Here is a 25475-nt window from a genome sequence, read left to right on the forward strand (position 1 = left end):
TTATAATGTTTCACAGAGGAATCTGTTATAGCGTGTCACAGAGGAATCTGTTAAAGTGTGTCACAGAGGAATCTGTTATAGCGTGTCACAGAGGAATCTGTTATAGTGTGTTACAGATGAATCTGTTATAGTGTGTCACAGAGGAATCTGTTACAGCGTGTCACAGAGGAATCTGTTAAAGTGTGTCACAGAGGAATCTGTTATAGCGTTTCATAGAGGAATCGTTTATAGTGTGTTACAGAGGAATCTGTTATAGTGTGTCACAGAGGAATCTGTTATAGTGCGTTACAGAGGAATCTGATATAGCGTGTCACAGAGGAATCTGTTATAGTGCATTACAGAGGAATTTGTTATCGTGTGTCACAGTGGAATCTGTTATAATGTGTCACAGAGGAATCTGTTATAGTGTGTCACAGAGGAATCTGTTATAGTGTGTCACAGAGGAATCTGTTACAGTGTGTCACAGAATACTCTGTAATAGTGTGTCGCAGAGGAATCTGTTATAGTGTGTCACAGAGGAATCTGTTATAGCATGTCACAGAGGAATCTGTTGTAGTGTGTCACAGAGGAATCTGTTATAGTGTGTCACAGAGGAACCTGTTATGGCGTGTTACAGAGGAATCTGTTATAGCGGGACACAGAGGGATCTGTTGTAGTGTGTCACAGAGGAATATGTTATATTGTGTCACAGAGGAATCTGTTATAGCGTGTTACAGAGGAATCTGTTATAGCGTGTCACAGAGGAATCTGTTATAGTGTGTCACAGTGGAATCTGTTATAGCGTGTCACAGAGGAATCTGTTATAGCGTGGCACAGAGGAATCTGTTATAGTGTGTCGCAGAAGAATCTGTTATAGTGTGTCACAGAGGAATCTGTTATAGTGTGTCATAGAGGAATCTGTTATAGTGTATTACAGAGGAATCTGTTAAAGTGTGTTACAGAGGAATCTGTTATAATGTGTTACAGAGGAATCTGTTATAGCGTGTTACAGAGGAATCTGTTATAGTGTGTCACAGATGAATCTGTTATGGCGTGTCACAGAGGAATCTGTTATAGCATGTCACAGAGGACTTTGTTATAGTGTGTCACAGAAGAATCTGTTATAGCGTGTCACAGAGGAATCTGTTAGTGTCACAGAGGAATCTGTTATAGTGTGTCACAGAGGAATCTGTTATAGCGTGTCACAGAGGACTTTGTTATAGTGTGTCACAGAAGAATCTGTTATAGCTTGTCACAGAGGAATCTGTTCTAGTGTATTAAAGGGGAAACTGTTAAAGTGCATTGCAGAGGAATCTGTTATAGTGTGTCACAGACTAATCTGTTATAGTGTGTCACAGAGGAATCTTATAGTGTGTCACAGAGGAATCTGTTATAGTGTGTCACAGAAGAATCTGTTATAGTCTGTCACAGAGGAATCTGTTATGGTTTATTACAGAGGAATCTGTTAAAGTGCATTACAGAGGAATCTGTTATAGTGTGTCACAGAGGAATCTGTTAGTGTTACAGAGGAATCTGTTATAGTGTGTCACAGAGGAATCTGTTATAGTGTGTCACAGAGGAATCTGTTTTAGTGTGTCACAGAGGAATCTGTTAGTGTTACAGAGGAATATGTAATAGTGTGTCACAGAGGAATCTGTTATAGTGTGTCACAGAGGAATCTGTTATAGCATGTCACAGAGGAATCTGTTATAGTGTGTCACAGAGCAATCTGTTATAGTGTGTTACAGAGGAATCTGTTATAGCGTGTCACAGAGGAATCTGTTATAGTGCGTTACATAGGAATCTGTTATAATGTTTCACAGAGGAATCTGTTATAGCGTGTCACAGAGGAATCTGTTAAAGTGTGTCACAGAGGAATCTGTTATAGCGTGTCACAGAGGAATCTGTTATAGTGTGTTACAGATGAATCTGTTATAGTGTGTCACAGAGGAATCTGTTACAGCGTGTCACAGAGGAATCTGTTAAAGTGTGTCACAGAGGAATCTGTTATAGCGTTTCATAGAGGAATCGTTTATAGTGTGTTACAGAGGAATCTGTTATAGTGTGTCACAGAGGAATCTGTTATAGTGCGTTACAGAGGAATCTGATATAGCGTGTCACAGAGGAATCTGTTATAGTGCATTACAGAGGAATTTGTTATCGTGTGTCACAGTGGAATCTGTTATAATGTGTCACAGAGGAATCTGTTATAGTGTGTCACAGAGGAATCTGTTATAGTGTGTCACAGAGGAATCTGTTATAGTGTGTCACAGAGGAATCTGTTATATTGTATTACAGAGGAATCTGTTAAAGTGTGTTACAGAGGAATCTGTTATAAAGTGTTACAGAGGAATCTGTTATAGCGTGTCACAGAGGAATCTGTTATAGTGTGTCGCAGAGGAATCTGTTATAGCATGTCACAGAGGAATCTGTTATAGTGTATTACAGAGGAATCTGTTATAGTGTGTCACAGAGGAATCTGTTATAGTGCATTACAGAGGAATCTGTTATAATGTGTCACAGAGGAATCTTTTATAGAGTGTTACAGAGGAATCTGTTATAGCGTGTCACAGAGGAATCTGTTATAGTGTGTCACAGAAGAATCTGTTATAGTGTGTCACAGAATACTCTGTAATAGTGTGTCGCAGAGGAATCTGTTATAGTGTGTCACAGAGGAATCTGTTATAGCATGTCACAGAGGAATCTGTTGTAGTGTGTCACAGAGGAATCTGTTATAGTGTGTCACAGAGGAACCTGTTATGGCGTGTTACAGAGGAATCTGTTATAGCGGGACACAGAGGGATCTGTTGTAGTGTGTCACAGAGGAATCTGTTATATTGTGTCACAGAGGAATCTGTTATAGCGTGTTACAGAGGAATCTGTTATAGCGTGTCACAGAGGAATCTGTTATAGTGTGTCACAGTGCAATCTGTTATAGCGTGTCACAGAGGAATCTGTTATAGCGTGGCACAGAGGAATCTGTTATAGTGTGTCGCAGAAGAATCTGTTATAGTGTGTCACAGAGGAATCTGTTATAGTGTGTCATAGAGGAATCTGTTATAGTGTATTACAGAGGAATCTGTTAAAGTGTGTTACAGAGGAATCTGTTATAATGTGTTACAGAGGAATCTGTTATAGCGTGTTACAGAGGAATCTGTTATAGTGTGTCACAGATGAATCTGTTATGGCGTGTCACAGAGGAATCTGTTATAGCATGTCACAGAGGACTTTGTTATAGTGTGTCACAGAAGAATCTGTTATAGCGTGTCACAGAGGAATCTGTTAGTGTCACAGAGGAATCTGTTATAGTGTGTCACAGAGGAATCTGTTATAGCGTGTCACAGAGGACTTTGTTATAGTGTGTCACAGAAGAATCTGTTATAGCTTGTCACAGAGGAATCTGTTATAGTGTATTAAAGGGGAAACTGTTAAAGTGCATTGCAGAGGAATCTGTTATAGTGTGTCACAGACTAATCTGTTATAGTGTGTCACAGAGGAATCTTATAGTGTGTCACAGAGGAATCTGTTATAGTGTGTCACAGAAGAATCTGTTATAGTCTGTCACAGAGGAATCTGTTATGGTTTATTACAGAGGAATCTGTTAAAGTGCATTACAGAGGAATCTGTTATAGTGTGTCACAGAGGAATCTGTTAGTGTTACAGAGGAATCTGTTATAGTGTGTCACAGAGGAATCTGTTATAGTGTGTCACAGAGGAATCTGTTTTAGTGTGTCACAGAGGAATCTGTTAGTGTTACAGAGGAATATGTAATAGTGTGTCACAGAGGAATCTGTTATAGTGTGTCACAGAGGAATCTGTTATAGCATGTCACAGAGGAATCTGTTATAGTGTGTCACAGAGCAATCTGTTATAGTGTGTTACAGAGGAATCTGTTATAGCGTGTCACAGAGGAATCTGTTATAGTGCGTTACATAGGAATCTGTTATAATGTTTCACAGAGGAATCTGTTATAGCGTGTCACAGAGGAATCTGTTAAAGTGTGTCACAGAGGAATCTGTTATAGCGTGTCACAGAGGAATCTGTTATAGTGTGTTACAGATGAATCTGTTATAGTGTGTCACAGAGGAATCTGTTACAGCGTGTCACAGAGGAATCTGTTAAAGTGTGTCACAGAGGAATCTGTTATAGCGTTTCATAGAGGAATCGTTTATAGTGTGTTACAGAGGAATCTGTTATAGTGTGTCACAGAGGAATCTGTTATAGTGCGTTACAGAGGAATCTGATATAGCGTGTCACAGAGGAATCTGTTATAGTGCATTACAGAGGAATTTGTTATCGTGTGTCACAGTGGAATCTGTTATAATGTGTCACAGAGGAATCTGTTATAGTGTGTCACAGAGGAATCTGTTATAGTGTGTCACAGAGGAATCTGTTATAGTGTGTCACAGAGGAATCTGTTATATTGTATTACAGAGGAATCTGTTAAAGTGTGTTACAGAGGAATCTGTTATAAAGTGTTACAGAGGAATCTGTTATAGCGTGTCACAGAGGAATCTGTTATAGTGTGTCGCAGAGGAATCTGTTATAGCATGTCACAGAGGAATCTGTTATAGTGTATTACAGAGGAATCTGTTATAGTGTGTCACAGAGGAATCTGTTATAGTGCATTACAGAGGAATCTGTTATAATGTGTCACAGAGGAATCTTTTATAGAGTGTTACAGAGGAATCTGTTATAGCGTGTCACAGAGGAATCTGTTATAGTGTGTCACAGAAGAATCTGTTATAGTGTGTCACAGAGGAATCTGTTACAGTGTGTCACAGAGGAATCTGTTATAGCGTGTCACAGAGGACTTTGTTATAGTGTGTCACAGAAGAATCTGTTATAGCGTGTCAGAGAGGAATCTGTTATAGTGTATTAAAGGGGAATCTGTTAAAGTGCATTACAGAGGAATCTGTTATAATTTGTCACAGAAGAATCTGTTATAGTGTGTCACAGAATAATCTGTAATAGTGTGTCGCAGAGGAATCTGTTATAGTGTGTCACAGAGGAATCTGTTATAGTGTGTCACAGAAGAATCTGTTAAACTATGTCACAGAGGAATCTGTTATAGTGTGTCACAGAGAAATCTGTTATAGTGTATTACAGAGGAATCTGTTAAAGTGCGTTACAGAGGAATCTGTTATAGTGTGTCACAGAGGAATCTGTTAGTGTTACAGAGGAATCTGTTATAGTGTGCCACAGAGGAATCTGTTATAGTGTGTAACAGAGGAAACTGTTAGTGTTACAGAGGAATCTGTTCTAGTGAGTCATAGTGGAATCTGTTATAGTGTGTCACAGAGGAATCTGTTAGTGTTACAGAGGAATCTGTTATAGTGTTTCACAGAAGAATCTCTTATAGTGTGTTACAGAGGAATCTGTTAGTGTTACAGAGGAATCTGTTATAGTGTGTCACAGAGGAATCTGTTATAGTGTGTCACAGAGGAATCTGTCATAGTGAGTCACAGAGGAATCTGTTATAGTGTGTCACAGAGGAATCTGTTATAGTGTATTACAGAGGAATCTGTTATAGTGTATTACAGAGGAATCTGTTATAGTGTGTCACAGAAGAATCTCTTATAGTGTGTTACAGATTAATCTGTTAGTGCTACAGAGGAATCTGTTATAGTTTGTCACAGAGGAATCTGTTATAGTGTGTCACAGAGGAATCTGTCATAGTGAGTCCCAGAGGAATCTGTTATAGTGTGTCACAGAGGAATCTGTTATAGTGTATTACAGAGGAATCTGTTATAGTGTGTCACAGAGGAATCTGTTATAGTGCGTTACAGAGGAATCTGTTATAGCATGTCACAGTGGAATCTCTTATAATGTTTCACAGAGGAATCTGTTAAAGTGTGTCACAGAGGAATCTGTTATAGTGTATTACAGAGGAATCTGTTAAAGTGCATTACATAGGAATCTGTTATAATGTGTCACAGAAGAATCTGTTATAGTGTGTCACAGAGGAATCTGTTACAGTGTGTCACAGAGGAATCTGTTATAGCGTGTCACAGTGGACTTTGTTATAGTGTGTCACAGAAGAATCTGTTATAGCGTGTCACAGAGGAATCTGTTATAGTGTATTAAAGGGGAATCTGTTATAGTGTGTCACAGAGGAATCTGTTATAGTGTGTCACAGAGGAATCTGTTATAGTGTATTACAGAGGAATCTGTTAAAGTGCGTTACAGAGGAATCTGTTATAATGTGTCACAGAGGAATCTGTTAGTGTTACAGAGGAATCTGTTATAGTGTGTCACAGAGGAACCTGTTACAGTGTGTCACAGAGGAATCTCTTAGTGTTACAGAGGAATATGTAATAGTGTTTCACAGAAGAATCTGTTAGTGTTACAGAGGAATCTGTTATAGTGTGTCACAGAAGAATCTCTTATAGTGTGTTACAGAGGAATCTGTTAGTGTTACAGAGGAATCTGTTATAGTGTGTCACAGAGGAACCTGTTATAGTGTGTCACAGAGGAATCTCTTAGTGTCACAGAGGAATCTGTTATAGTGTGTCACAGAGGAATCTGTTAGTGTTACAGAGGAATCTGTTATAGTGTGTCACAGTAGAATCTCTTATAGTGTGTTACAGCGGAATCTGTTAGTGTTACAGAGGAATCTGTAATAGTGTGTTACAGAGGAATCTGTTAGTGTTACAGAGGAATCTGTTAGTGTTACAGAGGAATCTGTTATAGTGTGTCACAGAGGAATCTGTTATAGTGTGTCACAGAAGAATCTGTTACAGTGTGTCACAGAGGAATCTGTTATAGCATGTCACAGAGGAATCTGTTATACCATGCCACAGAGGAATCTGTTATAGTGTGTTACAGAGGAATCTGTTATAGTGTGTCACAGAAGAATCTGTTATAGCGTGTCACAGAGGAACCTGTTATAGTGTATTAAAGGGGAATCTGTTAAAGTGCGTTACAGAGGAATCTGTTATAATGTATCACAGAGGAATCTGTTGTAGTGTGTCACAGAGGAATCTGTTATAGTGTGTCACAGAGGAATTTGTTATAGCGTGTCACAGAGGAATCTGTTATAGTGTGTCACAGAAGAATCTGTTATAGTGTGTCACAGAGGAATCTGTCATAGCGTGTCACAGAGGAATCTGTTATAGTTTGTCACAGAAGAATCTGTTATAGTGTGTCACAGAGGAATCTGTCATAGCGTGTCACAGAGGAATCTGTTATAGTTTGTCACAGAAGAATCTGTTATAGTGTGTCACAGAGGAATCTGTTATAGTGTGTCACAGAGGAATCTGTTATAGTGTGTCACAGAGGAATTGTTATTGTGTTTTGCAGGAGAATCTGTTAATGTATGTTACAGTAGACACTGCCAAAATGTGCAACACAAGAATCTGTTACAGTTTGTCATAGTGAAATATATTATAGTGTATGACAGGGGAATCAGTTATTGTATGTTACGAAGGAATCTGTTATAGTGTGTGTTACAATGGAATTGTTATTATGTGTTACAGGTGCATCTGTTATAGTGTGTCATGGGGTAATCTGTTATGGTGTGTTACAGGGTAATTTGTTATAGTGTGTTACGGGGGAATGTGTTCTAGTGTGTTACAGGAGAATGTGTTATACTGTGTTACAGGGTAATCCGTTATAGTGTGTTACAGGATAATCTGTTATAGTGTGTTGCAGGGGAATATGTTGTAGTGTGTTACAGGAGAATGTGGTATATTGTGTTACAGGGTAATCCGTTATACTGTGTTACAGGGGAATATGTTATAGTGTGTTACTGGGGAATCTGTTATAGCGTATTACAGGGGAATCTGTATTAGTGTGTTACAGGGGAATCTGTTATAGTGTGTTACAGGGGAATCTGTTATAGTGTGCTACAGGGGAATCTTGTTCTTTGCTGTGTGTGTGTTCTGGGGAATTGAGAAAAAGGGTTGCATTGACACCAAGTTTTCAGTTGTCTCAGAGCGGTCCAATTCATCAGAGAATTGCCCCGACTCGACTTTTACCACGATCACCATGACAATGGTTGAGAGTCATCTAGATAACAGCATTTTCAGGGCTGGGAGGGAAGGAGGATGAGCTATGATTCAAGCTGACAAATCACAAGGCAGTGGGGATGATTCCTGTGACCCTGTGCCACCAGCTGGGTAATCCAGACTCTGAAGAAGGGCACCAAGGTCCCACCTCCGGCCAATGTGCCCAGCCACCCCACCCCCACCCCCAACTGGGAATGCGGTATTACACGAAGCACAATTATAAAGAAATAATTTACACAGCAGGCATGGGCCATTCGGCCCAACAGGCCTGTGCTGGTGTTTATGCCCCGCCCACCCCTCTTCACCTCACCCTATCAGCAAAGCCTTCGACTCTTGTCTGTCCCATGTGTTTATCCAGCTGCGCCTGTGCCATTCACCTCAGCCACTTTGCAGTAGCAAGCTCCACATTCTCACCACCTTTTGGCAGTGGCATTTCTATAGCATCTTTCATGAGAGCCCCAGAATGCAGCGGGGAGAATCCATTCCCAACGTTCAGCCAACGACCCCAGCAAGCAGACGATCTGGTCTCGTGGGATCTTGCTGTGCTCAGACTGCCCGCCAGCCTTCCCTGCACCACTGCACCAACTCGGCCTCCAGACGCAGAAAATCCCCACAGCCGCCATTTTGAAGGAAAGCAAGTGGTTTTCTTCCCCCCCCCCTCCCCCAGCCCCCACTGCAGTGAGGGCTGATGGGGGTTGGTCGAGGGGAGACCAGGGCACTTACCGTCTCATCTGAAATGCCGGTGCCTCCGATGGTGAAAATGTATACACAGTGAGGGCATGAATGGGTCTCAGCTGCCCTGTTCAGAACCTCCTCCCACCCCACTTCCTTTCCCATTGGCTCAATGGGAAGGGTGAAGGTGGGTAGGTGGGGAACGGGACCCCTGTTTCCGAGCGCGAGCTAAAGACCCCCAGCAGCTTCCACCACCGGCAGACTTAAAAACGTGCACGGTGCAACCAGTGGTGTATGAGTACGCACCCCACGATGCACCCCAAGGTCAAATTGCCAAAGGCTCTCCTGTGCCAGTGGCAGGTAGAGCACGGCTGCCTTAAGTGGGGGAAACTGGAAAGGGGGAAGAGGGTGCTGCGGGCGGATTAAATGAACAAAGAGACGTCTCTCGAAATCCCGCCATGGGCAGCCCACACGGTGAGCGGGGTCATCCTGCCCTGGTCCCACTCCCTCCTCCAGCCCGTCTGGAACACAGACTGACTGGGCTTGGATATCATAGGCAGGCAACCTAGTAAGAGCACTGATCGGACACTAAAAGGCACGTACTCCATCCCCTCTCTCTCTTTCTCTCTTTCTTTCCCTTTTCCTTTCTGGAACTTTCCATTCTAAAAGTAGCTACCCTGGCGAGCTTCCCAGCAGCAGATTTTATATCAATGCAGCCCAGTTCTTCATGAAGAAAGGGAAGGCTTGCTCTTTTTTTTTTCATGCTCCACCTTCCGCAACCTCTGGGGCTTCCCAAAGCACTTAACAACTGCTGAAGTGAATTTTTATTTTGAAGTGTAGTCACTGTTGTCATAGTGCTCAGGAAGTGAGCTAGACAATGTGCGCACAGCAAGATCCCACAAACAGCGATACGATGGTGACTAGATTGTCCGATGTCCTTTGAGGGATAAATATTGGCTAGGATAGCCTCCCCCCGCTCCACATTCTTCTTCGAAATAGTGTCAGTGGGATCTCTTACGTCAGCTTCAGAAGGCAGAGGGGGACTTTGGTTTCACATCTCAATAGAAAGGCTGGGCCTGATGGGCTACTGGAAAATGGCTTGTGGCATGAAACGCTGCCTGCTTTCTGATTGGATAATGGGCCCTGAGTGTGAGCCAATGGGCATTCAGCTCTTTGATAGTGAACCCTGAGAAAGAGTGAGAGAGAACCAATGGCCATTCAGCTCTCTGATAGTTGGCCCTGAGGGAGAAGCCAATGGCCAATGACCATTGAGCTTCTGACGGGTTGTTGGGCCCTGAGAGAGCCAATAGCCATTCAGCTTTCTGATTGGATAGTGGGCCCTGATAGAGCCTATGGCCATTCAGCTCTCTGATTGGATAGTGGGCCCTGAAAGAGCCAAAGAAGGATGCAACTGGAGAATTGATAACGAGGAACAGAGAAATGGCAGATAATTTAAACCAATATTTTGCATCAGTCTTCATGATGGAGGACACTATAAACATCCCAAAGATATCAGATAAGCAAGGAGCTAATGGGAGGAAAGCTCATGTAATAATCTCTATCACGAGGGATAAGTATTTGACAAACTAATAGGATTAAAGGCAGACAAGTCACTACAACCCGATGGACTGCATCCAAGGGTTTTAAAGGAAGTAGCTGCAGAGATAATGGAGGCATTGGTCGAAATTTTCCAGAACTCGCTGGATTCCAGGAGGTTCCCAGTGGATTGGAAAACTGCTAATGTGACGCCCCTGTTCAAGAAGGGAGGGAAACAAAAAGCAGGAAGCTATTGGCCAGTCAGCCTATCAGCTGTCATTGGGAAAATGCTACAGTCCATTATTAAGGGAGAAATAGCAGGACATTTAGAAAAGCTTAATGCAATCAGAGTCAACATGGTTTTGTGAAAGGGAAATCATGTTTGACAAATTTGCTGGAGTTCTTTGAGTATATAACAAGCAGAGTTCATAAAGGGGAACCTGTGGACATAGTATATTTGGATTTCCAGAAGGCATTCAATAAGTTACTACATAAAAGGCTATAGCACAAGATAGGAGCTCATGATATTGGGGGTAATGTATTAGCATGGATTGAGGATTGGTTAACACACAGAAGACAGAGAGTCGGAATTAATGGGTCTTTTTCAGGTTGGAAAGATGTAACGAGTGAAGTGCCACAAGGATCAGTCCTAGGGCCTCAATTATTTATTCTCTATATTAATGACTCGGAGGAGGGGGCAGAGTGTAATGTATCCAAATTTGCTGATGATACAAAAATAGGTGGGAGCGTATCTTGTGATGAGGATGTAAGGAATCTGCAAGGGGATATGGACAGGTTGAGTGAGTGGGCAAAAACTTGGCAGATGGAGTTTAATGTGGGAAAGTGTGAGGTCATGCACTTTGGTGGGAAGAATCAAAAGGCAGACTATTATTTAAATGGAGAGAGACTCCAAAAAAATGCAGCACAGAGGGATCTGGGTGTTCTTGTGCATGAAACACAAAAAGTTAACATGCAGGTGCAATAAGTAATTAAGAAGGCAAATGGAATTTTGGCCTGTATTGCTCGGGGGTTGGAGTTTAAAAATAGGGAAGTCTTGTTACAACTGTACAGGGTGTTGGTGAGTCCGCACCTGGAGTACTGTATACTGTTTTGGCTCCCATATTTAAGAAAGGATATACTGGCATTGGAGGCTGTTCAAAATAGATTCACTAGGCTGATTCCTGGGATGAAGGAGTTGACTTATCAAGAACGGCTAAACAGGTTAAGCCTTTCTTTATTAGAGTTTAGAAGAATGAGGGATGATCTTGTTGAAACGTACAAGTTTCTGAAGGAACTTGACAGGGTAGATGTTGAGAAGATGTTTCCATTTGTGGGGGAATCTTGAACTAGGGGACATAGTTACAGAATAAGAGGACACTCATTTAAAACTGAGAGGCGAAGGAATTTCTTCTCTCAGAGAGTAGTGAATGTCTGGAATTCTCTACCCCAGAGAGTTGTGGAGGCTAGATCACTGAAAGTATTTAAAAGAAGTAGATAGATTTTTGAAATATCGGGGAGTTGAGGGCTATGAGGAGCTGGCATGAGAGAGGAGTTGAGGCCTGGGGTAGATCAGCCATGATCTTTTTGAATGGCAGGGCAGGCTTGAGGGCCGAATGGCCTACTCCTGCTCCTATTTTTTAAGCTCAATGGCCATTCAGCTCTCTGATTGGATAGTGGGCCCTGAGAGAGCCAGTGGCTATTCAGCTCTCTGATTGGATGCTGTGCCTTGACTGAGCCAATGGCCACTGAGCCCACAGCCTGGCTGCTTCAGGGCTCAGTGTCCCTTGATCTTTGAGATTTCTGGACGCTAAGCGCTGAGAGAGCCAATGACCATTGAGCTTTCAGGATACCTAGTCCTGAAAGAGCCAACGAGAATTGAACTGTCTGATGGACTTTCTCAGCGCTCAGCAGTCATGGCCAACAAACTCTCTGATTGGGTTTGCTCATGGCTCAGCGTCCAATGAGCGTTGAACTCTTGGGCTCTCTCGGGGCTCAGTAGCCAATGACCAATGTCCTGTCTGATTGGGTACATGAAGGAGCCAATGAGTATTAAGCTCTCTGATTGGCTTTCAGTGCTCAAGAGCCAATGGAAAAAGCATCGCCTTTTGTTCAAAAACAATGTCAATTTTTCCTTAACAAAAACAGAATTACCTGGAAAAACTCAGCAGGTCTGGCAGCATCGGCAGAGAAGAAAAGAGTTGACGTTTCGCGTCCTCATGACCCTTCAACAGAACTGAGTCATGAGGACTCGAAACGTCAACTCTTTTCTTCTCCGCCTATGCTGCCAGACCTGCTGAGTTTTTCCAGGTAATTCTGTTTTTGTTTTGGATTTCCAGCATCCGCAGTTTTTTGTTTTTATCTATTTTTCCTTTCTCGGCATATTGAGAGGGAGGTTCTGCCAAGGATTCTGGAAGCTGCTGGGTGGATCCTGCCGGATTTGTGCATCCGTCTGGGCCAACGATGTAACCCAAACATGGCAAAAAGTCAGGAACGTTTGGCATTCCAATGGGCTTTGTCAGGCAAAGTGGGAATTGGGAACCTGACTGTCCGGGCTGACCTCCCGGAGGCTGAGACTCAACACTTAACGGGCAAGGTTGCTAGGGAACCCGTCAAAATAATCGGCCAGTCCCGAAGGGTCTAGAGGCCAAGAGGATGTTTCCCCTCATGGTTGGGAGGAATCTTCAAAATAAGGGGTTTCCCATTTAAGATGATGATGGTGAGGAGGAGGAGTTTCTTCCCTCAGGGGGGCGGTTAGTGTGTGGAATTCTCTTCCCTGGAGAGCAGCGGAGGCTGGCTGGCTCATTGAATGCGTTCGAGGCTGAGTTAGACAGACTTTTTTCTTAGATCGACAGGGGACTCAAGGGTAATGGCGGGGCTGGGGGAGGTGGGGATGGGGTGGGGGAACAGGGCAGAGAGATGGGAGTTAAGTTCCCAATCGGGATCGGCCGTGATCTGACTGACTGGGCGGAGCGGACTCGAGGGGCCGAATGGCCTAGCCCTGCCCCTATTTCACATGGGATCTTTTGCCCTCCAATTTGAAGGCACCATCCTCGCAGGGAGCTGGATTATTTCGATGAGCCGGTTGTCTCTTGATTTTTTTTTAAATAAAAAGAAACACATTTTTAGTTAGAAACAAAGAAATACAAAGCAGGTTTTTTCTCTCCCTCTCTTTCTCTCTCTCTCTGATTCACTCCCCCCACGGCCCCCGAAACCCTTAATCTGTTTCTGTTGGCAGCCCTGCTTCTCCCTGCATCTGGTCTGTTTAGGCTGAAACCTCGGAGAGACGCGGCCAACTCCGGATTTTTTTGGCAGCGGCCGTCAGCTCGGCAGGGGCGGCGGGACGAGGCTGAGCTGCCGAGTATCAGATGGCAGCAAAGGGAAGGCGATCTGAAATATGTAAACAGGGGCAGAGCCCGGCGGCGGCTGCCAGCAGTTTGCAGCACAATGACTCGCTCTATCGTGCGGGCTGCAGGCTGGACAAGTGAAAGAGCCTCAGTCAATAGCCAAACCTTTAACGCCACCACCTGACCTCAAAGCGCTTCCCGGACCATGAAGCGCTCCTTTGATTCCCTCCCCCCTCTCTCTCTCTCCCTCCGTCTCAGGGCGGTGGAATGTAAACAGCCAAAGTTGTTGCGCACAGCAAGCTCCCACAATGAGCGGAATTTTCCGCCTGCATTTAGTGGCTCTTTTTTTTTGAGGGAGAGAGGGGGGGAGAGAGAGAGGGAGGGAGGGAGAGAGGGGGAGGGACAGGGAGGCAGAGAGAGGGAGGGAGAGAGAGGGGGAGGGACAGGGAGGCAGAGAGAGGGAGGGAGAGAGAGGGGGAGGGACAGGGAGGCAGAGAGAGGGAGGGAGAGAGAGGGGGAGGGACAGGGAGGCAGAGAGAGGGAGGGAGAGAGAGGGGGAGGGAGAGAGAGAGGGAGGGAGGGAGAGAGGGGGAGGGACAGGGAGGCAGAGAGAGGGAGGGAGAGAGAGGGGGAGGGACAGGGAGGCAGAGAGAGGGAGGGAGAGAGAGGGGGAGGGACAGGGAGGCAGAGAGAGGGAGGGAGAGAGAGGGGGAGGGACAGGGAGGCAGAGAGAGGGAGGGAGAGAGAGGGGGAGGGAGAGAGAGAGGGAGGGAGGGAGAGAGGGGGAGGGACAGGGAGGCAGAGAGAGGGAGGGAGAGAGAGGGGGAGGGACAGGGAGGCAGAGAGAGGGAGGGAGAGAGAGGGGGAGGGACAGGGAGGCAGAGAGAGGGAGGGAGAGAGAGGGGGAGGGACAGGGAGGCAGAGAGAGGGGGGGAGAGAGAGGGGGAGGGACAGGGAGGCAGAGAGAGGGGGGGGAGAGAGAGAGGGGGGGAGAGAGAGAGGGAGGGAGGGAGAGAGGGGGAGGGACAGAGAGGCAGAGAGAGGGAGGGAGAGAGAGGGGGAGGGAGAGAGGGAGGGAGGGAGAGAGGGGGAGGGACAGGGAGGCAGAGAGAGGGAGGGAGAGAGAGGGGGAGGGAGAGAGGAGGGACAGGGAGGGGGAGAGAGAGAGAGGAAGGGGGAGGGAGGGGAGAGAGAGGAGGGGGAGGGGGAGGGGAGGGAGAGAGGAGGGGAGGGAGAGGGAGGGGGAGAGAGAGGGAGGGGGGAGAGAGAGAGGGAGGAGGGGGAGAGGGAGTGGGGAGAGAGAGGGAGGGGGAGAGAGGGAGAGGGAGGGAGGGGGAGAGAGGGAGAGGGAGGGAGCGGGAGAGAGGGTGAGGGAGAGAGCGGGAGGGGGGGAGACAGAGAGGGAGGGGGAGAGAGGGAGAGGGAGGGAGGGGGGAGAGAGAGGGAGGGGGGAGAGAGAGAGGGAGGGGGAGAGAGAGGGAGGGGGGGAGACAGAGAGGGAGGAGGGGGAGAGAGAGAGGCTGAATGGTCTCTTTCTGTGCCCGTAATCTTTCTGTGGTTCTACGGAGAGATGAGGAGAGAACGGTCCGGAGGCGTGAGGACCTTTTTTGGTGTGAATCTTTGTGGGATGGCCTGGTACCGGGGGAGGGGAAGGGGGGTGGGGGGGGGATGGGGAGGGTGATCGGGGAAGGGCCGATGGGACCAGGTTGCAGACGCGTCATGGCTGCCCGAAGCTCTCCCTGGCCGATCTCCCACCTTCCACCGAAGGCTCGCCGACCCCCTCCCTGGGCTCTCCAGGAGCAAGAACATTAATCTCCGACCACACCTACGTCATCACCGGGGGCAGCCACCGGGGGCAGCGACCGGGAAGGGGGGGGGGTGGTGGGGGGTGGAGCGGGTCGTTACAGTGTTCTTTTCTTGTCTTCTACCCCGCTTTCACCGCCAAAGTGCTGGCAGTCGAGACCCACCCTCATTGGCCGATGATAGCGTTTCTCCCCTTTTCCAACTGGGGCCGGGGCTGGACGTTTCGGGTGACCAGTGGTGCGAGCCCGGGCGAGCGAATCCTCCAGGGATACGCTTCTGCCAGAGTTGGGCAATACCCCGGCCCACCACAGGCCTGAGCTCACCCTGCAGCCCGTGTCCGTAACTCACACCAGGTCCCGTTGGCCTGTCAGCCCCACTGTGCCCGCTCACCGACATCGGCTCCCGGTCCGGCAACACTGGGGTTTTTGAATTAAGATTCTCACCCTTTCCTTCAAACCCCTAAAAGGCCTTGGCCCTTCCCACCTCTGCATTCTCCGGCAGACAACTCCAACTCTCCAGTTCCCGTCTCTTGAGCCCCCCCCACCCCTGATTTTAACCACCGCCCCATCAGCGGCCGTGCCTTCCCCTGCCTGGGCCACAAGCTCTGGCAACCTCTCCCTCCACCTAACCACCTCTCTCCCATTCCATGAAGATGCTACCCTTTACCCCTTTGACCCTGGGTTTTTGGGTCACCTAGCCTAACCGCCCCCCCCCCCCCCCCCCCCCGCCCCCCCCACCCCAAAACACACAGGGCTTGGTGTCGGATTTAGTTTGACGACTGCTACCGGGAAGGCGGGCGCTATACAAATGCAGGCGATTGTTGGCAGCCGGAGCTGCTGGTTCTGTCGGAGCGCTGAGCCGCCACATGGAGATGGACAGACTCAAAGTGGGAAAAAGCAGCTGCTGAAGTGCAGCAGGGTGTGACTTGGAGCATCCATTTAAAGCCTGTGATGCTGTGCCATGGGCGGGTCATACAGGGGGCAGGGAAGCTTTCCTTCCTGTATATACTTCACTGGAAGCTGCTTCTTGAACTTAATTACTCTACTTCTGATGCTACTTCAGACCAATTAAAGGTTGCAGTTTAACCCACAGCTTAACCACTCTGTTGTCTCCCAGTGAGCAGTTTAACCCCTCACTTGCAGTGAGAGTCTCGCTGTGAGCCGTTTAACCCCTCACACGCAGTGAGAGTCTCCCAGTGAGCTGTTTAACCCCTCATGCCCATGAGAGTCTCACTGTGAGCAGTTTAACCCCTCACACGCAGTGAGAGTCTCCCAATGAGCTGCTTAACCTCTCTCGCACCGTGAGAGTCTCCCAATGAGCTGTTTAACCCCTCACGCACCTTGAGAGTCTCCCAATGAACCGTTTAACCCCTCGCTCACTGTGAGAGTCTCCCAGTGAGCCGTTTAACCCCTGACGCACCGCGAGAGTCTAGCTGTGAGTAGTTTAACCCCTCATGCACCGTGAGAGTCTCGCTGTGAGCCGTTTAACCCCTCACGCACCGTGAGAGTCTCGCTGTGAGCCGTTTAACCCTTCACATGCAGTGCGAGTCTCCCAGTGAGCTGTTTAACCCTTCACACGCAGTGAGAGTATCGCTGGGAGCCGTTTAACCCCTCACATGCAGTGAGAGTCTCACTGTGAGCCGTTTAACCCCTCACACGCAGTGAGAGTCTTCCAGTGAGCTGTTTAACCCCTCCCATGCACCACGAGAGTCTCGCTGTGAGCTGTTTAATCCCTCACACGCAGTGAGAGTCTCCCAGTGAGCCGTTTAATCCCTCGCTCGCCACGAGTCTCCCAGTGAGCTGTTTAACCCCTCGCGCGCAGTGAGAGTCTCCCAGTGAGCCGTTTAACCCCTCGCTCGCCACGAGAGTCTCGCTGTGAGCTGTTTAACCCCTCGCTCACCACCAGAGTCTCGCTGTGAGCTGTTTAACCCCTCGCTCGCCACCAGTCTCGCTGTGAGCTGTTTAACCCCTCGCTCGCCACCAGAGTCTCGCTGTGAGCTGTTTAACCCCTCACTCACCACAAGATTCTTGCTGTGAGCTGTTTAACCCCTCACTCGCCACAAGATTCTCGCTGTGAGCTGTTTAACCCCTCACTCGCCATGAGAGTCTCACTGGGAGCCATTTAACCACTCGCTCGCCATGAGAGTCTCGCTGTGAGCCGTTTAACCCCTCGCTCACCACGAGTGTCTCCCAGTGAGCCGTTTAACTCCTCGCTCACCGTGAGCATCTCCCAGTAGGCCGTTTAGCTCCTTGCGCATTGTGAATGTCTCGCAGTGAGCCATTTAACCCCTCGGGCAGCGCGAGCATCTCTTCTATAGCCCTCAACCATTGCACCCCAAGGACACTTTGTTTCTCTTGACTATGAGTTACAAGGACACAGAAGTAGGCCATTCAGTCTGTGCCAGTCGAACAGCTGTCCTTAGCAATCTCCAAAATCCTTTGTAACTAACGTTCATAGAAAATGCAAAAAGAAAACTCCGATGCTTTGAAAGATTCCCAGTTATTTTTATGCTGGGGGGTTGACTTGCAGCCTTGGAGAGGTTCTGCAGGGGTTTCACGGGTCTTGGTGGACTTTACAACTATTGAGATGGTAACAATTTTGTCGCATGACCTTATGAGAGAGGTCACTGAGAAATCCAAGTGTTTTCAATTGACAACCTAGAGACGTGGGATAAATATTCACCTCAGCACCAGTGTTTAGGCCTGCCGGGTAATTCGAAGCAGCACCATGGGTTTTGTGGGGATCGATCAGTGTGGAAGTGTATGTTTGCTGAATGTTGCTCTGTGATGTTTGAGCGCAGTACTGATTGGCCCTCTTGTCTGTTTCTCTCTGCAGCCGATCCTGTAGATGTTTTACAAGTGTTGCAGTTTAACAGGTTACCGGAGGGAGTAAGGACAACCACAGGCTTCTGTCCCAAAAGGAAATCCGTCTCCAGTGCAGATGTGGCTTACAGAATATCCAAAAAGGCTCAAATCAGCGCCCCAACTAAACAGCTGTTCCCAGGTGAGAAGGGACTGAGCTGAGCATGCTGGTAGGGTGGAGGAGCTCTGTGCACTGCTGGAAAGTGTTGGTGTCGAGTACGAGGAAGAGGAGCCATAGGTTAAGACTTTGGCTGGCGATTGACAGCCGCTATGTGACATCATCACCCATTGCCCACAGCCTGGTGATTGGCAGCCACTGTGTGACATCATCATCCAATGCCCATAGCCTGGTGATTGACAGCCACTATGTGACATCATCACCCACTGCCCACAGCCTGGTGATTGGCAGCAGCTGTGTGACATCATCACCCAGTGCCCACAGTCCGGCGATTGACAGCTGTTGCGTGACATCATCACCCAGTGCCCACAGCCTGGTGATTGGCAGCCGCTGCGTGACATCATCACCCAGTGGCCACAGTCTATGGCTCATATTGACCAAAGAGACGATGTGTGCTGGAGTGTTTCATCCTGATTCCTCAGCCTTGCTGCCTTCAATTAGGGAGTGTTCTGTTGCACTTGAGGAGCAGCAGTAATTCAAACAGAAAGCAACAAGAGAGCCCAGAGCAGACTCACATTTTACTCAGTCTGCGAGTTGCTATAGGTCGAGAACGCAGGAGCTGAGAAGACTTTGTTGGACTTATTGTAGATCTTGGTCGTTTGCCCAGATGACAGGTCACCGAGTGACCCTCTCCTTGTCCCTATGATCACTGAGCGACCCTCCTTTTGTCCCTATGGTCACTGAGTGACCCTCTCCTTGTCCCTATGGTCACTGAGCGACCCTCCTCTTGTCCCTATGATCACTGAGTGACCCTCCCCTTGTCCCTATGGTCACTGAGTGACTCCCCTCTTGTCCCTATGATCACTGAGTGACCCTCCACTTGTCCCTATGGTCACTGAGTGACCCTCTCCTTGTCCCTATGGTCACTGAGCGACCCTCCTCTTGTCCCTATGATCACTGAGTGACCCTCCCCTTGTCCCTATGGTCACTGAGTGACTCCCCTCTTGTCCCTATGATCACTGAGTGACCCTCCACTTGTCCCTATGGTCACTGAGTGACCCTCCCCTTGTCCCTATGGTCACTGAGTGACTCCCCTCTTGTCCCTATGATCACTGAGTGACCCTCCACTTGGCCCTATGATCACTGATTGACTCTCCCCTTGTCCCCATGGTCACTCAGTGTCGCTATGGTGACTGAGTAACCCTCCGTTTGTCTCTATGGTCACTGAGCAACCCTTCTCTTGTCCCTATGTCACTGAGTGACCTACCCCTTCTCTCTATTGTCATTTAGTGTCCCTATGTTGACTGAGTAACCCTCTGTTTGTCTCTATGGTCACTGAGTGACTATCCCTTTGTCCCTGAGGTGACTGAGTGACTCTCCCCTTGTCTCTATGGTCACTGAGTGACCCTCCCCTTGTCTCTATGGTCACTGAGTAACCCTCCCCTTGTCTCTATGGTCAATGAGTGACCCTCCCCATGTCGTTATGGTAACTGAGTAACCCTCCCCTTGTCCCTATGATCAATGAGTGACCCTCCCCTTGTCTCTATGATCACTCAGTGACCCTCCCCTTGTCTCTATGGTCGCTCAGTGACCCTTACCCTGTCCCTATGGTCACTGACTGACTGACCCTCCCACTTTTCTCTGGTCATTGAGTGTTAAGGATGCCATTGTCCCTTCTCTCACCCAGGAGGCACTCGGTTCCCTGAGGACTTCTCCATCATGGCATTGGTGAAACCGAAAGCTGGAAACCAGGCTTTCCTACTGTCCATTTACAGTGAGCAAGGCATGCAGCAGGTGGGTGTGGAGCTGGGGCGGTCACCAGTCTTCCTGTACGAGGACCACAGCGGCAAACCTGCACCCGAGGACTACCCCATCTTTGGAGGCATCAATCTCTCTGATGGAAAGTTAGTACATGGTTTACAAACTATGGGTTTGTCTGTTTGTGTATGTGTCAGGACATGTATGTGTGTGTATACCTGTGTGTGCATGTATGTTTGTGTGTGTACATGTGTGTGTGTACATGTGTGTGTGCTTACGTTTTGTGTATGTGCCTGTGTGTATATGTATTTTTGAGTGTGTGTGTGTGTGTGTGTGTTTCCTTATCTGACTTTGCATGTGTTTCACCCTGTGCATACCAGCTTGCATGAAGTGTGTGTTCCCTGAGCACATCTGCATGATTTAGTCTATGTATACATCTGTGTCCCTGTGCGTATCTGTGCAATTGTGTCAGTATGCTTGTGTGTACAGGACTGTTGGCTTAAATCTTTGCATTTGTCTGTATCTGTCCCTCTGTGTGCCTGTGTCCACTTGTCCATGCACTTTGGCATGTCCTGTGTGTGTCTTTCTGCACATTTCCCCATATTTGTCTGTGTGTTTCTGTGTCTGTTCAGTGAGTTGCATAATCACAATCGGGAGTCATATATCTACGTTTGCCAATGAAACAAGGATTGCTGATAGAGTATGTAGTGCAGACCAGAGTGTAAAACTACAAAGAGACATTGATAGATGAGTGAGTGGGAGAAACTGTGGCAGACGGATTTCATTACAAGAAAGTGTGAGGTCAGCAATTTTAGGAGGAAAGATCAAAGTGCTATTCAAACAGTGAAAAGCTGGAACAGCGGTGGGGGGTGATCTAAAGTGATTTAGGTACACAACAGGTCATTAAAACATAGTTGGCAGGTACAAACTATAATGGAAAGGGCTCATGGAATGTATATATTTTGGAACATATGTCAGTCTGTTCCTACCTCTGTATATTGTTCTCTATGTGTCTCAGTCTGTTTCCATGTTTCTATGTTGTGTGTATGTGTGTGTTTGTTTCTATACTTGTGTATTCCTGTGGCTGTGTCAATGTTTTTCACTGTAAACTCCAGGTAACCACCATAAACTTGAGGTCATCCAAAACTCAGTTGCCTGTGCCTTACCGTTATAAGTCCTGTTCCCCTGTCACCCCATGTACTCACTGACCTACACTGGCTCCTGGTCAAGCAGTGTCTCAATTTTAAAATGCTTATCCCTCCATGGCCTCGCCATCCCCTGCATGCAACCCCCCGCCCCCACCCCCCAACCAACCATCACTACCACCAACTCCAGCCCCACAACCCTCTGGGATACCTACACTCCTCTAATTCTGGCTTCTCGTACATTCCCAATTATAATTGCTCCGGCATCGGTGGCCTTCAGTTGCCTGGACACCGAGCTCTGGAATTCTCTCCCCAAACCTCTCTGCCTCAATCTCCTCCTTTAAGACTTTCCATAAAACCTACCTCTTCGACCAAGCTTTTGGTCATCTGACCTAATATCTTCTTACGTAGCTCAATATTATACTTTATAATGCACTACCCATGCACCCCCCCCCCTCCCCTCCCCTCCCCCCCACCCCAGCCCCGGGAAGCACATTGGGACTTTTTATTATGTTAAAGGTGCTATATAATATAAGTTGTTGTTGTATGTGTATTTCTTTTCTGTCTGTTCCAGTCTGGTCCTATGTCTGCGTGTTGTACTTTGTATGTGTGTTAGTCTGTTTCTGTCTGTGTAATGCACTTTATATGTGTGTCAGTTTGTTTCTGTCTGTGTAGTGTTCTTTTTATGTGTGTCAATCTATTTCCATGCCTGTGTATTATACTTTGTACATGTGTCAATCATTTCTGGCTGTGTATTGTACATTGTATGTGTGTCAGTCTGTTTCCGTCTGTGTATTATAATTTGTATGTGTGTCAGTCTGTTTCCATCTGCGTGTTGTACTTTGTATGTGTGTCAGTTTGTTTCTGCCCGTGTGTTGTGCTTTATATGTGTGTCAGTCTATTTCTATGCCTGTGTGTTATACTTTGTATGTGTGTCAGTCTGTTTCTGCCTGTGTATTGTAGTTTGTGTTGTGTCAGTCTGTTTCCGTCTTTGTTTCGTACTTTGTATGTGCATCAGTCTGTTTCTGCCTGTGCATTATACATTGTATGTGTGTTAGTCTGTTTCTATCTTTGTATTATACTTTGTATGTGTGTCAGTCTAATTCTATGCCTGTGCATTTTACCTTGTGTGTCAGTCTGTTTCTGTCTATGTGTTACACTTTGTACGTGTGTCAGTCTGTTTCAATGTTTGTATTGTACTTTGTATGTGCATCAGTCTATTTCTACATCTGTATTTCTCTGGGTTCCTAACTCTGTGCTTGAAGCTCTGGGTTCAAGTCCCACTCTAGCACTTGATGGACACCAAAGGTGGGTTCATAATGTGGTCAAATAGTTTGATTATCAGCCATTAAATCCTTCTGATATGCCTGTGGTCGGCAATAAGAGGGGAGAGTTTTCTGGCCAGCCTGGTTAAAAGATTCCAAGCACAAGCTCTCACCACAGGGTGTACTCCATGACAAGCATCCTCCTTGCTTTGTGGGACTGCTAGAGAGAGAGAGAGAGAATTGTTCTGTGTATGTATCACCGTTTCTTTGTTTGTGTGTTGCTCTTGAGTGTGTCAGTCTGTTTCCCTGTCTGTGTGTTGTCCTATTTACACATTCTATTGTGGTTTTGTGTCTGTGTATAGTCCTTCACCTGTGTGTAATTCTGTTCTCATGTCTGTGTCTTGCTCTGTGTCTCTGTTAAGTTGCTTCCATATCAATGTTTTCTTCTTTGCATGTATGTGAATCTGTTTCTATAAGTGGGCGTTTCTGCTTCTGTGCCTATATATTCTGTTTATGCATTTGAGTATGTTTCTATGCCTGTGTATTGTCCTGTGTATGTCAGCCTGCTTCTGTGTCTGTGTATTTTCCTGTGTGTGTCAGAATGTTTCCATGTCTGTGTATTGTCCTGAGTGTGTCAGCATGTCTCTCTGTCCGTGTATTGTCCTATGTGTGTGTCAGCCTGTTTCTCTGTCGGTATATTGTCTGTATCTGTCAACCTGTTTCCCTGTCTGTGATTTGCCTGAGTGTGTCAGTCTATTTATCTCTATCTTTTGTCCTGTGTGTGTCGATCTGTTCTTATGTCTGTGTATTGCCCTGTGTGTGTCAGTCTGTTCCTGTCTGTGAATGGTCCTTTGTATGTCAGTCTATGTATCTCTTGTCTTCTGTCCTGTGTGTGTCAGTCTGTTTCCATGTCTATGTATTGTCCTGTGTGTGTCAGCATGTTTCTCCGTCTGTGATTTGCCTGTGCGTGTCAGTCTATTTATCTCTGTCTTTTATCCTGCGTGTGTCGATCTCTTCCTATGTCTGTGCATTGTCCAGTGTGTGTCAGTCTGTTTCCATGTCTGTGTATTGTCCTGTGTGTGTGTCAGCCTGTTTTGCTGGCTGTGTATTGTCCTGTGCATGTCAGTCTCTTTCTATGTCTGTGTATTCTGCTGTGTGTGTGTCAGTCTGTTCCTATGTCTGTGTATTGTCCTGTGTATCTCAGCCTGCTTCTATGCCTGTGTATTTTGCTGTGTGTCTCAGCCTGCTTCCATGTCTGTGTATTGTCCTGTGTGTGTCAGCCTGCTTCTATGCCTGTGTATTGTCCTGCATGTCGCAGTCTGTTTCCATGTCTTTGTATAGTCTTGCATGTGTCAGCCTGGTTGTCAGTCTGTGATTTGTGCTGTGTGTATCAGTCTGTTTCTCTGTCTATGAATTGTCCTGTGTGTGTCAGTCTGTTTCCATGTCTGTATGTTGTCCTGTGTATGTCAGCCTGTTTCTTTGCCTGTGCATGGTCCTGTGTGTATCAACCTGTTTCTCTGTCTGTGTATTCTCCTGTTTGTGTCAATCTGCTTTCCTGTCTGTGAATTGTCTTTTGTGTGTCAGTCTATTTATCTCTGTCTTTTGTCCTGTGTGTGTCAGCCTGTTTCCATGTCTGCTATATGGCTGTGTTAGTTTGTTCTTATATCTGTGCATTGCTCTTTGTGTTAGAGTGTCAGCCTGCTACTGTGCCTGTGTTTTATCTTGTATTTGTGTTTCAGGCTGTTCTGTGTCTATGTATTTTGGGTGTCAGCCTGTCCTTATGTCTGTGCATTGTTCTGTGTATGTGTGTTCGCTCCAATGTATATTGTTCTGTGCGTCTGTTTGTAGGTCTGTATTGTTCTATGCTTGTCAGACTGCTTCACTGCCTGTGCATTGTTTTGTGTCTGTGTTTGTCTGTTCCTATGTCTGCACTTTGCTCTCTGTGTGTCTGTGTTTATATATTTGTCTATTATTCTTTGGCTGTCTTAGTCTCTTTCCATGTTTGTATATTTTTCTTGGGCAGATTTCTTTGGTCCCATAGGTGGGCTTGCAGGGAGGGGACCCATCTAATTCTGTGGATTTTCTGCCCCCAATCTCACTGTGACTTTCGGGACAGTATGCAAGGCCTAGGGCAACTGCCCCACCCTCACCCCAATTGAGGCCCTCGAGAGGCCGCAATTTTTCAAATGGCAGGAGGAGGTTGGGAGGAGGTCAGGGACAAGTTGGCTGGGGTGGTTTGTGGGAGTGGTGGTGAGGGGGTGGCCTACTAGGTAGCCTGCTTGGGCTCGAGCAGGAAGGGGCTGGGGTCCCACCTACACTGGCCCTGTTTTGTGAATGGAGGGGAATCCCCCCCCACCAAGGCTTGCCCCCCACCCTGGCCTTCCACAGAGTGTTAAATAGCTGCAGGGCAGCCCACCCCAGAGCAGGGTTGAATTCCCTGCTTAATTTTCTTCAGTGATGAGGTGGGAATCTCTGCCACCTGTTAAATTCTGCTGTGTGCATGTGTGTCAGTCTATTTCTAAATCTGTGAATTGTTCTGTGTCTCCGTCTGTTTCCATGTTTGCATATGTTTCTGTGGGGTTGCCAATTTGTTTCTATATCCGTGTATTGCTCTGACTGTGTCAGTCATTTTTTCACTGCGTATAGCTTGTTTTTTGTGTCTGTGTGTCATTCTATTTCTGTGTTTATGTATTTCTGTCTCTGTGTGGTAGTCTGTTCTGTGCCTGTCTGAGTGTTTCAGCCCATTTGCGTGTCTGTGTATTGTACCTTGTGTGTTTAACTCTTTTTCATTGTCTGTGCATTGTTCTGTGTGTGTCAGTCTTTTTCCATGCCTGTGTGCTGTCCTTTGTGCATTTTGCCACCCCGGTTGTGTGCGCATGTGCATTTCCATGCCTGTGCATTGATACACCGGTGTGTCCATCTGTCCCTGGATTTGTGTATCTATGTAGTGTTGTGTTTGTGTGTGTGTGTGTGTGTGTGTTCGTT

General features: G+C 46.8%; 1 protein-coding gene across 3 annotated transcripts in view; it reads left to right on the top strand.

Annotated features, from left to right (window-relative positions):
• LOC121291462 (collagen alpha-1(V) chain-like) overlaps positions 1-25475 on the top strand; it is a 339607-nt gene that overhangs the window by 106922 nt on the left and 207210 nt on the right. The window contains exons 1-3 of one of the 3 annotated variants that reach the window (XM_041212674.1): positions 15049-15150; positions 18179-18346; positions 20010-20226. In XM_041212674.1, coding sequence (XP_041068608.1) covers positions 15111-15150; positions 18179-18346; positions 20010-20226 — 425 coding nt within the window. In that variant the 5' untranslated portion in view covers positions 15049-15110. Of the gene's footprint in view, positions 1-15048; positions 15151-18178; positions 18347-18760; positions 18997-20009; positions 20227-25475 lie in introns of those variants that run through there. The other 2 variants (XM_041212673.1, XM_041212675.1) reach the window with 2 other exon arrangements.

Source organism: Carcharodon carcharias, chromosome 19, assembly GCF_017639515.1.
Source record: "Carcharodon carcharias isolate sCarCar2 chromosome 19, sCarCar2.pri, whole genome shotgun sequence".
Classification (NCBI taxonomy): domain Eukaryota; kingdom Metazoa; phylum Chordata; class Chondrichthyes; order Lamniformes; family Lamnidae; genus Carcharodon; species Carcharodon carcharias.